Here is a 12,627-nt window from a genome sequence, read left to right as displayed (position 1 = left end):
GTATAATTGGAAATTGAGTTCTTTGAAAGTTAAATCGTACGTGGGATCGAAAATCTCATGTTGCTAGCGATTCCAGATAACCATTTACAATCAATAGTAACTACGATGTACATAACTATCGAACGTTCTTATCTCTTAGGGCGTCCAATATAAAAATATTTTTTATGCCAATCGCGGGGAACAAATCCCATTGATACAGAGTGAAAATAAATTGATAATAATGCATGTTAGTTCAAATATTGACGATATTCCTGATAATTCAAAAAAATCAAAAGGCCTTAAGCAAAATTTGTCTCTTTAAACAATAAAATTCAGTCACTTTTTAAAACTTCCAATTCTTTCTACCATTTCTTTACACCAATAACAGTTTTGCATTTAGTATTATTAAGTGTATACAGACGATAATCATGGATAACTCAAAATTGTTATTTTCAACATTCATTACTTTTGCTGTGAATTGAAGAAATCTGCTACTGAAGCCCGTTAAACGCTTAGAAATATATGGTTACACTACTCCATCATATACCAATTGTTGGTTTTAGTGTCAATAATTTAAAATGGTTATATTGGTGTTAATATTAAAACAATTCGAAAGCAAGGAATTTCAAGACTTGGACAAAAGCTCAAATTTTCAAGGAGCTTTGACACAGTTTGACAGTTTGTGAATTAACAGGTCAATTTAAAAGTCCTTTTTTAGTTAGCCCTAACCCTCAAAAGATGCGTGTATAAAGTGAAGAGCTGTCGGATCATTAGTTTGTGAGCTATAGCATTTTGAGTGAAGCAACTTTTGTTTTTGTGAAAAAAATAGTAAAAAGGAATTTGAATGAAATGAGCACCGAAGACGGTGAACGCAGTGGATGCCCAAAAGAGGTTGTTATCGACGAAAACTTTTAAAAAATCCACAAAATGAAATGCCCGTAAATTGAACCAAATAGCAGACACTCTAAATATTCAACTGAACGTGTACATCATACCATTCACGAATATTTGGGTATGAGAAAGCTCTGTGTAAAGTGGGTGCCGCGCGAGCTCACTTTTGACCAAAAACAACGACAAGTTGATGATTCGGAACAGTGTTTGAAGATGATCAAGCGTAATAAACCCAAGTTTTTACGTCGATATGTGACAATAGATGAAACATGGCTCCATCATTTCACTCCGAAGTCCAATCGACAGTCATCCGAGTGGACTGCACACGATGAACCCGCTCCAAAGCGTGGGAACACGCAACAGTCGGCTGGCAAGGTTACGGTGTCTGTATTTTGAGATGCGCATGGAATAATTTTCATTGACTACCTTGAGAAAGAAAGGACCATCAACAGCGACTATTACATAGCGTTATTGGACCGTTTGAAGGACGAAATCGCCGAAAAGTGGCCGCATTTGAAGAAAAAGAAAGTGCTGCTTCACCGTGTCACAAGTCAGTGAAAACGATGGAAAAAATCCATGAATTGGGCTTCCTCATCCACCGTATTCTCCAGATCTGGCCACCAGCGACTATTTCCTGTTCTCAGATCTCAAAAGAATGCTCGCTGGGAATAAATTTTCGTCGAATGAAGAGCTGATCGCCGAAACTGAGCCCTATTTTGAAGCAAAGGGCAAATCGTACTACAAAAATGGTATCGGAAAGTTGGAGGGTCGCTATAATCGGTGTATTACCCTTGAAGGGAATTATGTTGAATAAAAAAACTAATTTTGCTATGGTAGGCCGGGGACTTTTCAATTGACGTATTAACTGTTCCCAGCAGTTTACGTGCGAACCGAAAGGTCTAAAAGGAACGAAAATAGCTTTCCCAACGTAGTTTTATTACTGCCTGGCAAAAATAGAAGGTTTTTCTGCAACGTATTGTGATTGACAATGAAAAGTGGATCTACTATGAATCCAAGCACAAAAAGTCATGGATTGGTGCAGGAAAACTATCCACATCGACACCGAGGCATAATATTCATGGCCATAAAGTCTTCCTGTGCATATGCTGTGATGCATAAGGTTTAGTGTATTGGGATCTGCTAAAACCGAATGGGACTATTATTACAGATGTCTATCGACGTGAACAGAAAAATGTATTGTTGCAAAAAAAATCAGCAATAGTGTCTAACAGACGTAGCGTCATACTCTTGCATGACAACGCTCGTTTTACTCGCCAGACATAGCGCCTTCTGATTACCACTTATTCAGATCGATGCGGCATGGCTTGGTTGGTATACGGTTTTAAAATACTGATGATTCTCAAGACTGGCTCGCTGCCAAACCAACATCGTTCTTCCGACAGAGCTTCGCCACGTTGCCAGAAAAATGGGAAAAAGTTTGTAAAAAATGATTCTGAAAAAAACATCTGAGAGATTCTATAAAAATCAAGAGGGGAGGGGAGGATATGGGAGAGATCCTTAAAAGACTCAAAAGAAAGTTCTTTTTGTGCTTGTATTCTGTTAAAGCTTATTCTCTAATCTATCTAATAATACTCAATCAAAATCTAATTGAAATTGAATTATACCCCGCTATTTCTCAACTGCCAGTTATTGCTAAAATGATCATGAATCGCCTCAATGAATATTTGAGAAATTGATTGTGAATCGCTTCAAACCTATTCTCGAGCAAAGAACGCTCATACCATCTCACCAGTTTGGCTTCAGGAATGCCCACTCAACAATTGATCAAGTGTGCTCTGCGCTTTCTCGATATTGTACAAGCTTTTGACAGAGTATGGCATGAAGGCCTTCTATATAAAATTAAGTCACTTATCCCTAAGCATTTCTACCTATCAAAAACCTTATTTGATTAATCGATACTTCCGTGTTAAACTAAAGGAACATACTCGATAAGGGCCTCAAGAAAGTGTGTTGAGGCCAGTGTTTTATCTCCTTTACATCAGTGATCATCCCACAACGGCTATCCTTGCTGATAATACGGCAATGTTAGCAGTAGCAGAAACTGTAGAGAGCCTAACCTGGAAACTGCAATATTTTCTTGATAAAGTTGCTATCTGGACTCAAAAGTGGCGAATCAAACTAAATGAAGCAAAACCTACACATATTAAATTCACAAATAAGAAAATCATGCCAAAATATGTGTTAACGGCATGCAAATTCCATATGCCAATACAGCAAAATGCTTAATGACCCTGGATGCCAAGATCATATGGAAAGAGCATATAAAAAAGAAACGCGATGAACTCTTGGGCGAAACTCCGAGCTATCGACTTGCAACAGGCCTATTTTATATCAGCAAATACCAGTGTGGAGCTATGGAGTTGAGCTGTGGGGCTGCGCCAGTGACTCCAATGTCCAAGTGATCTACAGGTTCCAAAATAAGGTGCTGAAGTGTATTGTGATGACGCCTTGTATGTATGTATGGGTTTGTGACCTCCATCGTGATTTAGAAATTAATATGGCTACGGACACTATCTGAAAATTTGCCGATTCTTATCAAAGAAATTTCTAGAACCACGTCAGCACGAAAGCGTCCAGACTTCTAAAGGTGTATAATGTTTGAAAACTAAGTGATTCAATGGAAAATAGCTTAGTTATAATTGTCTGTTAGTAGATTAGGTCAGATTAGTTAATTGTTCGTTGTATACTAGTTTTAATAAATAAATTTAAAAAAAATAAAAATTAAAAATTAAAAATAAATGTCTTTTTAGTATGCCTTAAGCGTGAAAACAGTTATTAAAGACAAGAGCTCAGCTATTGAGTGTTTTAGTTTATTATTTATTTCAGATGATATGATTGGTGAGATTGTGATTTGCACTAACGAGAAAATACGCTTGCAAACTACCAATGATAATCAACAAACAGAGACAGCAAAGGAAGATATGAAAACACTTTTTAGATTATTCTTTATATTAGGTTTGATGCGTACTGGTGGACAAAGTACAATAGATTTATGGGCCACTGATGGGTATAGGGATTAACATTTTTCGAGATACAATGAGTAGAAACAGATTTTCTTTCTTGTTGAACAACTTGAGAATCTATAGTGTAAGTACACGAAGCGAGAGAATAGAGTCTGATCGTTTAGCTCCAGTAAGAATCATTTTTGAACTTTTCATAAAAAAACTGTTAAGATCCTTAAATTCCATATGAAAACCTTACAATTAATGAAGAACTAGTTGCTTTTAAAGGTCGATGTGCCTTCCGCCAGTATATTCCTTCAAAAGCGACAAAGTACAGTATTAAAATGTATGCTTTAGCGGATAGCAAGACGGTTTGCGCGCTAAATATGGAAATATATTGTAGGAAACAGCCCGAAAATAGTCCTCTCGTTGTAAGCTCTCGTAACAAGCCTTATAATCTTGTGGATCGATCAATACAATGTGTATCACAATCATCTCTTAATGTTACCATAGACAACTTTTTTACTACTCATGAAACTACAGAAAATTTATTAAAGAACCACAAGCTTACGGTAGTGGTTAGTTTATGCACTAAAAAACTTGTATTCCACCTGTTTTCAAGACAAGTCGTGAACCAAATACATCAATGTTTGGACTTCAAAAAGATGTAACTATATTATCTTATATCCCAAAGCCACGTAAAGTGTTATATCTGATGTCGTCATTATATCATGATACAGAAAGTTAAACGGACTCTAAGGAAATTGATAAACAATTGGCGCTTTCTGCATTTCTCCATAATGCATATAACTCATAGTGGTTAATATTAAACCTCGATTACTTGTTTCTGAAGTAAGTAAGTAGGTAATGTAACAGAAGTCTGGTTCGTTTTTAACGAACCCCCTGCAAAAAGGCCTAACATGATGTAGAGATGCTCAAAATGCTCTAGAAAGAAGGACAGAAAACTAAATATACATGTACAAAATGTCATACTCCGATATGTATGGAGCATATTGATTTTTGTTGTCAAGATTGCAATTAATTTGGAATCAATTTGGAATCCAGTGATCACAATTAAAATTAGTGATTACTATATTTGATTACACTTTAATTCATAGTTTATGCGTTATTGATTCCTAACTCAAATCAATTGTGATAATTGCATACGTAAGTTGAATTTAGTACATAAGGTAAAAAATGTTATTCTTGAGAATATGTTTTATATTTTTTAAAATTTTGTCATTAAAACTGTCATTCTGATTTTTATTTAAACGTGATGATTACAATGTAAAAATAATATTCGGTGCATAATATTCACCAACATTGTCACAAACCCACCTGGACTCAAACAAATAAAAAAATTGTAGCTTTCTGCACTTGTGCACTCCATAAGCTTAAGAGGTTAATCTGAAGTCTAGATTACTTACCTTAACTGGCTCTAAGAGACGCAGACACTGCTCCACGGCCTCGGACGGTTGTAGACGTTCCAAATCCTCGACTACGCGTCGCTCCACCAGGTTGACCAGGCGCGGCAGACATAGACGGTTGGCCAGCTCCAGCAGGTTGACGCATCTGGCGGCTGCGACGGCCGGCACGTCGTCCGTGTACAAGAAACAAAGGAGTTTATGGAATGTGTACTCGCGCACGCCGGGAAATTCGATTTGGCGTGCTTGGCTCTCGCGGAAATCGCCGCTGAACATCGCCTTCGTGACGTCGCAGCGTGCGGCCAACAGGGCTTTGTGAGCGGCACAGGTCCCGTCATCCAGCTCGAAGACCACGTCGGTAAAAAGAACTTGATCCAGGCAGATGTCGCGCAGGCGGCCGCGCAAGAACCGCTCGTAGTCGTCCGCCGGCGAGTCTGGTGCTACGAACGGGTGGCGTGCTAAGAGTACTAGTAATCGGGGTAGTTCCAACAGGGCGGCCGCCTCTCGGGTGTCCTCCAGATCCAGGGCGCTGCGATCTACCGTCCCCGTGTAAGCAAACTGTAAGCATTGACGCAATGCGGCTGGCGTGACACTCCGCGAGAGCGTGATTACGATTGGACCGTCAGGTTGGGCGCAGCGCACCCCCTGGAAGGCCGGATGGTCGGGTTCCCTAGCTGTTGGTAAGGCTTGACAACTCGCGCGCCTCTTGCACGTTCTTTGCTCGGCCCGTACCAGGCACTCGGTGTCGTCGGCGAAGTCGCCCAGGGAACTGACCATGCTGGAATCGCTGGTGCTACGAGCTAGCTGATCGGCGGCCAGGACTCTGCAGAAAGCCCGACTGCTGGCCGCCAGGACAAAGCGATGAGCGGGGAAACCAACCGAACCGGCCACCAGGACGACGTCGGTGTGAGCTCGTGCCAGCCACAGGTGCTCCAACTGCTCGGCGAAGGTACTGCTGGCGACGTGCACCTCGGGTTTGGGCGGCGGCGGCGGTTTGAACGGTGCCTGAAGCAGTGGTCGCTGGACGCGCTTCAGGTTCGTCATCCAGAAGCGTTGAGCCCGACGTGCGATGAGAGCAGCCCGGATGGCGTTCTCAAATACCTCGTTAACTCCATAATACGTCAGTACCTAAAAATTTTATACCGATAAGAAGTTATTCGTGATACTCTCTAACAAATAGCTATAAATGGTTTTTATTCTTCACCATACACAGGGATAGACAAAATAACATGAACATCTGACATATACGCAATATTTATTTATTAATAAGGCATTCAACAATCATATGCTTTTAATATAGCTGCTTTTATTCGCGGAATAGATCCCATTCTTGTACCAAAACACTCATAAATTGTTTCAGTGATGTTAGACAACAGTAAAAGGACCCCTGCGTGCATGCGCATTTCTTCTAATCTAATTAGACAGATTTTACAGCCACCCGTTGTTGTTTATCAGAGTCGTGATTAGAGAGCAATTTTTAGTTTAATTTTATATTTACTAGATTTACTATTTAATAGAGAAAATTAACGGCAGACATTGCGAAAATACGCTTATGTTAAGGAATCATTAGTAAAATGTTATAATTTTGTAACACTAATTTTGTAGATTGCTATGGAAGAAGAATTTTTCTATGAATCTGACAAGATTTGGAAATTCTAGAATCAACTATGACATGCCTGAGAGAGACTCAGACTATAACAGCCTGGACAATCTTCTAAAAACAAATACACTAAAGACGAATGCTAGGATAACAGTGATACATTTGAAGGTTTGGTGAAGGATTTAAAATATTGAACGACCAAATGCTAATAATAGTCGATATAGAATAATTGTGTCAGAGCCCATAAGAAAACAGAACGTACAAAAGATAAGTGCAAAATACATACAGTTCTACAACATTCAGGAAAATTTGAAATAAAATACTACAATGTAAATGCCAACCAAATTTCTGAGAATAGTTGTAAAACGCTATATTGTAGAATATGTAAGATTTATGTGCATAGGTATGTTGTAACTGCCCAGATTATACGATAAAGAATATTCCGTGCAAGCATGTGAATTTGGTACGCATGCACGACGAGGGAATGGGCACTAATATTTTTGCAGATAACGTAGAAAGTGCTCGAGGAGAGCAGGCAGTGATTAAATCGCAAGACAAAGAAGAAACTAGAAGAATCTTAAAATGAAAATATAAACAGGGAGTGTAAAGAATTAACCAAATAAGAAGAAAAACATTGGTAATAGAATAGACAATATATCTAAAGTATTGAAATCAGTTAATCTCAAATTAAAATCGTTAATAACATAGAAGTGATGCTTGCGGAGATTCAGAGATATCAACAAAAAAGTGATTCAAAAGGAAAACATAAGATCAGTTATATTGATTCTAATCTTTGTTTTAATATTTTATTTATATGGTTTGTGTGCGTGTTTTTAATGGTATGTTGCTTAGATTACTTTTTGTTTGTTTATTTTATTCCATTTAGTGCAACAAAATTTGTTATATGATATAATATTACAATATTTTTGCATTATTTATCTGCTCCAGGGGGTTATATAAACCAAAAGAAATTATAAATCACAAATCTTCAAATATTATGTTATCAATATATTTCACCCAGATGACCAATAGGTAGGTGGACAGATAGATATAATCGGTTAAAAAATTATAAATATTACTACACAGTATTAACATGTTAGTAGATAATATTAATTAACACAAAACTGGTGAACTAAAATTTTAGAGAATAACCTGTATACGTCAATATCAATGAAATATTCTGCTAATTATGAATTTGGACAATATATCGTAATAAAATAGCTAAAAGAATCTAAAGAAATTTAATGAAAGCTGTATATGCCTCTATATATATTTATTTATTTATTTATTATTTTAAAAGCCCATCAGCCTCTTGGGCTATTTAGGGTCGAGTTACAATATATTTTTAAATAAAGTATACATAAATGACATTCAAATATAATATACCATACAAATTACAATAGAGAAGAATTACAAAAGGTGTATCATTCCAGTGGCCGTTAAATAGTTTAAAAGCATATCCGAATGCTTGGGTTGGATCAGTTGTTTTAAAGACCTTAACATTCCGAGCTGCTGTCTCAGTACCTCAAACTTTCACACTCCAGAAGGATGTGCTTGACGCTCTGTTGTGTTTGGCATTCGTAACATTGTGGAGGATCTCTTCCTTTTAACAGATGCTCATGCGTTAGTCTGCAATGCCCTATTCGCAGCCGAGCAAGGATGCTCAATTGGAACCTGTTGAGATTGTTAATATTAGGAGATTGGTGAAAAACCCACTTGATTTCCCACAACTTGTTATTTTTCATAAGGAGATCCCAATTTAGTTGATCCAATTTTCTGTATAGAGTTTTTATATGTGTTTTAGCGTCTTCCTTACTGAACAGAACGCTCAGTTTGATCGACTCTTCCTTTCTGCTTGCCAGATAGCCGGCTCTTCCGGTATATATAGAATATAATCATTCATCATTCAAATGTTCGCCACGGCTTGTTACGATGGCAGGGATTTGAATGGTCCAATTTTTAATATCCACAAAATCCGCACCAAATAATAACTTTTTGTGGATGCAATTGACACCCGATGATCGTTATCGTGCTTTAGTATCTCTCCATATATGCCAATATGTTTGCTAATTCAGCTAATCAAAAATACGCATCATAGTTAAAGATAATTTTTTGGACGAATACTCATTTGGATAATAAAGTTATATCATTTAATATCCAATCGCATACCGACTTAATTGGTGATTCGACATCAATAATTGAATAATAAGCAAGTTAAATGGACGCCATCAAGACGTCATTGTTATATTATTATCTTATAAAATATTTATTATTGCATAAAAGCTAACGACTGATATACATTGAATATAACAACTTAACCCTGTAGTTTGGAAATAAAATTTGAATTTCTCAATGGCTACTTGATTAAAGAAAACATCAATGAAATTTAAATAAAAACATATTATTTAAAAAATTGCTATGGAATTAAATAAGATAATTTACGAGTATTTTCATAGCTATAGTTCTATATAAAGCCCATATATTTGAGTGTTACGTGATTCGACTGAAAAGAAATAATAGATCGTATACGTGAAATAGATAAAATAAGATGAAATATATGGAATAAGAAATACATAAAATATAATAAGATTATATAATATATAAGATAAGATAAAATAAGTTAATAAGATAAAATATGGAATATGAAACTATGAAATACGAATTATATTAAGAGTTGGATTTAAGTAACGTTTTTGGACATACCTTAGGCTTTTCATTAAATATGGCACAAAGGGTTTCAGGTTAAATTGAAGGAACTCACAGATAAACATTTCACTATAAAACTGAACGATGAACTCACTGAATTACATCCAATATATTCAGGGGTTCAGTAAGGCCGTATACTGGGTCCGATACTGTATTTCGTAGTACTCTGTAGTCCATATACCGACAGCAAAAATTGTACACTGTGGCAACATATGCAGACGAAGATCCAATAACAGCATCAAAGAACCTCCAAACAAACCTTGACAACATACTGCTATGACTGACGACATGGCATATTAAGGCAAATAAAAAAAATCTACCAATGTAATATTCAATCTGCTTAGAAGAACATGCCCACCAGTAAATATCAATAATTCTCAATTTCTCCAAGCTGATGATGCTAAATATCTTGGTACATATCTAGACTGACGCATAACCGGGAAGAAGACTTATACTATATATCAAATGTATTGGCTAGACAATAAGGTATTTCTATACGAATCAATACTTAAGCCAATTTGGTTATATGGAATCCACTAGAGTATTGCTAGCAAGTCTAATATAACTATCATACAACGGTTCCAAAACAATGTGTTGCGTGCTATTATATTCTCCATACTATGTCTCTAATGAAGTAAAACAACGTGATATCCCTCTAGGACTCATAACAAGTGTAATTTAAAATGTTTGTGTTAAGTACTTTAGAAGAGTGTTAGTGCGGACATGTGTAGATTTTAGAATAATACGAGTACTAACTAATTAGGATAATATTATAAACAGGAGATCATTTAATGAAGTGATTTTCTAGATATCATGTATATGATATGATCATAAGAAGTCTTAATTTCCCACTGGGCAGATTCTTGAACCACTAAGAGTAATAATTTAAATATATATATTTAAATAGGACTGCAGCACCTATAAAAATCACAGCCCCATCTTATATTATCCTGGTGATGGTACCGAGATAATTGTATAATCCGGTACTTGCTAGGTTTGTTAAAGAAAATTATCCATATCTTTGACTGGAATTTTTTATTTCGATATATCAATATTTTCTATCGAATATCGATAAAGTATAACAAACGATATTACTTAAAATGTCAGTATTTTTTAATGAATGTGTTTGATTATTGAGATATTTCACCGGAATAGGCAGAGATTTATATAATAATATACTGTTCATTCCTTTATAAAGCTTTACGTTAGACAACAAGCAAAACACATTAGAACCAAAATAAAACAACTATACTGGTTAGTCGGAAGATACTCTCAACTTGATCTAAAATCAAAGAGGTTGATCAATAATACAATTATAAAGCCAATTTGGACCTATGGGGTGCAAATATGGGGTTGCACTAAAAATTCAAATCAGTTAGTCATACAGCGCTGTCAAAACAAGGTTCTTCGATTGATTACCAATGCCTATCGCTATGTAACCAATGACGAACTGCACGATGACCTGGAAATCAAATGGATTTGCGAAGTTGTGCAGGATTTCGTCTTGAAACACGAAAGAAGATTACTAAATCATACTAACGTGGAAGCAATACAACTGCTGGACAGCGCGCAGGATGTCAGGAGATTGAAACGAACAAAACCATACGAACTTGTGTGAACATTTAGTGTGTACTATTAGTGTAAACTATAGCTATAAGTTAATAATTAATAAATAATTGAGGAATACATACTGATGTATTTTCTCGCACTCGTCTTGCTTGTTAATTAATCCAAGTACATAGGAAAAGTAGTAATAAATTAATTGTTAATTAAGATTGTACTAAGCGTATCTAATAAAGATGTTATAAAAAAAATTCCTTTATAAATTTTTATATTATTAGAAATATTAGATTAAAAGGAGCGATTAACACAAGACATATCTTTGAAGTTTTAGCAAAATCATAAAGAACTTTATTAAAATGTCCTGATATATCAATCCGGAATACGCGTATAAAAACATTTAGATACAGAGATTAGGGTTTTATTTGCTTCTGAATACAACCTATAAATACGGCGAAAGCTTACAGTAACCATAAAAGGATATTACCACAATTTATGAAGGTTTATATATATCACCAGGAGACATCGTAAATCAGCGGTATTGACATTATAAACCTCGTAAATACACAATTTTGTCCTTTTTTAATTATTAATATTCATCAGAACGAAAACACCAAGAACTGTAATGGTATCTAAATGTAGTAATAATGATTAAGTATTGTTGGTGGAGTTGTCAAGGCGGCAGGACGGTCCTCCTACTGTTGCGATAGTCGCAGGTTCGATTCCTGTAGGGATATGGGTATGTACTTTATATTTGTGATTGTAATATGTAACAGTGGAAAATCTGACAAGGAGTAGTCATCCCAGTTACGCCAGTAACCAGGCCGGGTAAGACCGGATGTCTTCTTGGATAGTCTCTAAGTTCGTCACTGGCCAGTCGATAGGCTTAATGCCGACGGCCGTGGTTCGGAGCCCACGATAAACTGTAGGGCCAATCCAGATAAACCCTTGTCGGTAAAAAAAGAGACATTAAAATATTTAAAAAAACATTAAAGTGTTGGTCTTGGTTGATAATATTATTATAAATAAAAAAAAATAATTAAAATCGTGGTTACGACCTTATACATGGGAGATCACCTTCTATGTCCCTTCATCCATGCCACCGTGAGAAGTCACAGCAGACAATTTACCAGTTTTGAAGGTAATTCACGAACAAAATTCCTTTTATATTTTAAAAACCTAACAACACCTCCTTGATTAATTTACAGCAGACACTAATACACCTGGAGACGCTAATTCACTTGAAGGTAGAAATATCACTGTTAGTATTTCATATTAATTCAATATCATGGTAAATCCAAGTATCATATGTAGTGATTGATGGTCGTCTTCAAGACTTTTTTTCAAGACAAATTTTGAACGAACCAATTTGAACGTCATTTCTAAAATCATTATTTTTAAAAACATATTTACAGTTTCGGTAAGACAAATATAACGGCACAACAGAGTAATTTAAAGCCCATTTTTTGAAATTTTTTTCTAAAGAGGGACCGGAAATTTTTTT

The 12,627-nt window shown here is 35.9% G+C and overlaps 1 protein-coding gene across 1 annotated transcript in view; it reads right to left on the bottom strand.

Moving 5' to 3' along the window:
• The window catches only part of RhoBTB (Rho-related BTB domain containing), a 30,011-nt gene that overhangs the window by 6,612 nt on the left and 10,772 nt on the right, over positions 1-12,627 (bottom strand). Inside the window, exon 3 of the mRNA XM_076409526.1 lies at positions 5,261-6,385. Coding sequence (XP_076265641.1) covers positions 5,261-6,385 — 1,125 coding nt within the window. The remainder of the gene's footprint in view (positions 1-5,260; positions 6,386-12,627) is intronic.

This window comes from Rhynchophorus ferrugineus, unplaced genomic scaffold, assembly GCF_030347505.1.
Source record: "Rhynchophorus ferrugineus isolate W39M unplaced genomic scaffold, kcgeb_rfMv2 rfM7, whole genome shotgun sequence".
Taxonomy (NCBI): domain Eukaryota; kingdom Metazoa; phylum Arthropoda; class Insecta; order Coleoptera; family Curculionidae; genus Rhynchophorus; species Rhynchophorus ferrugineus.
This window is presented reverse-complemented; position numbering and strand designations above follow the sequence as displayed.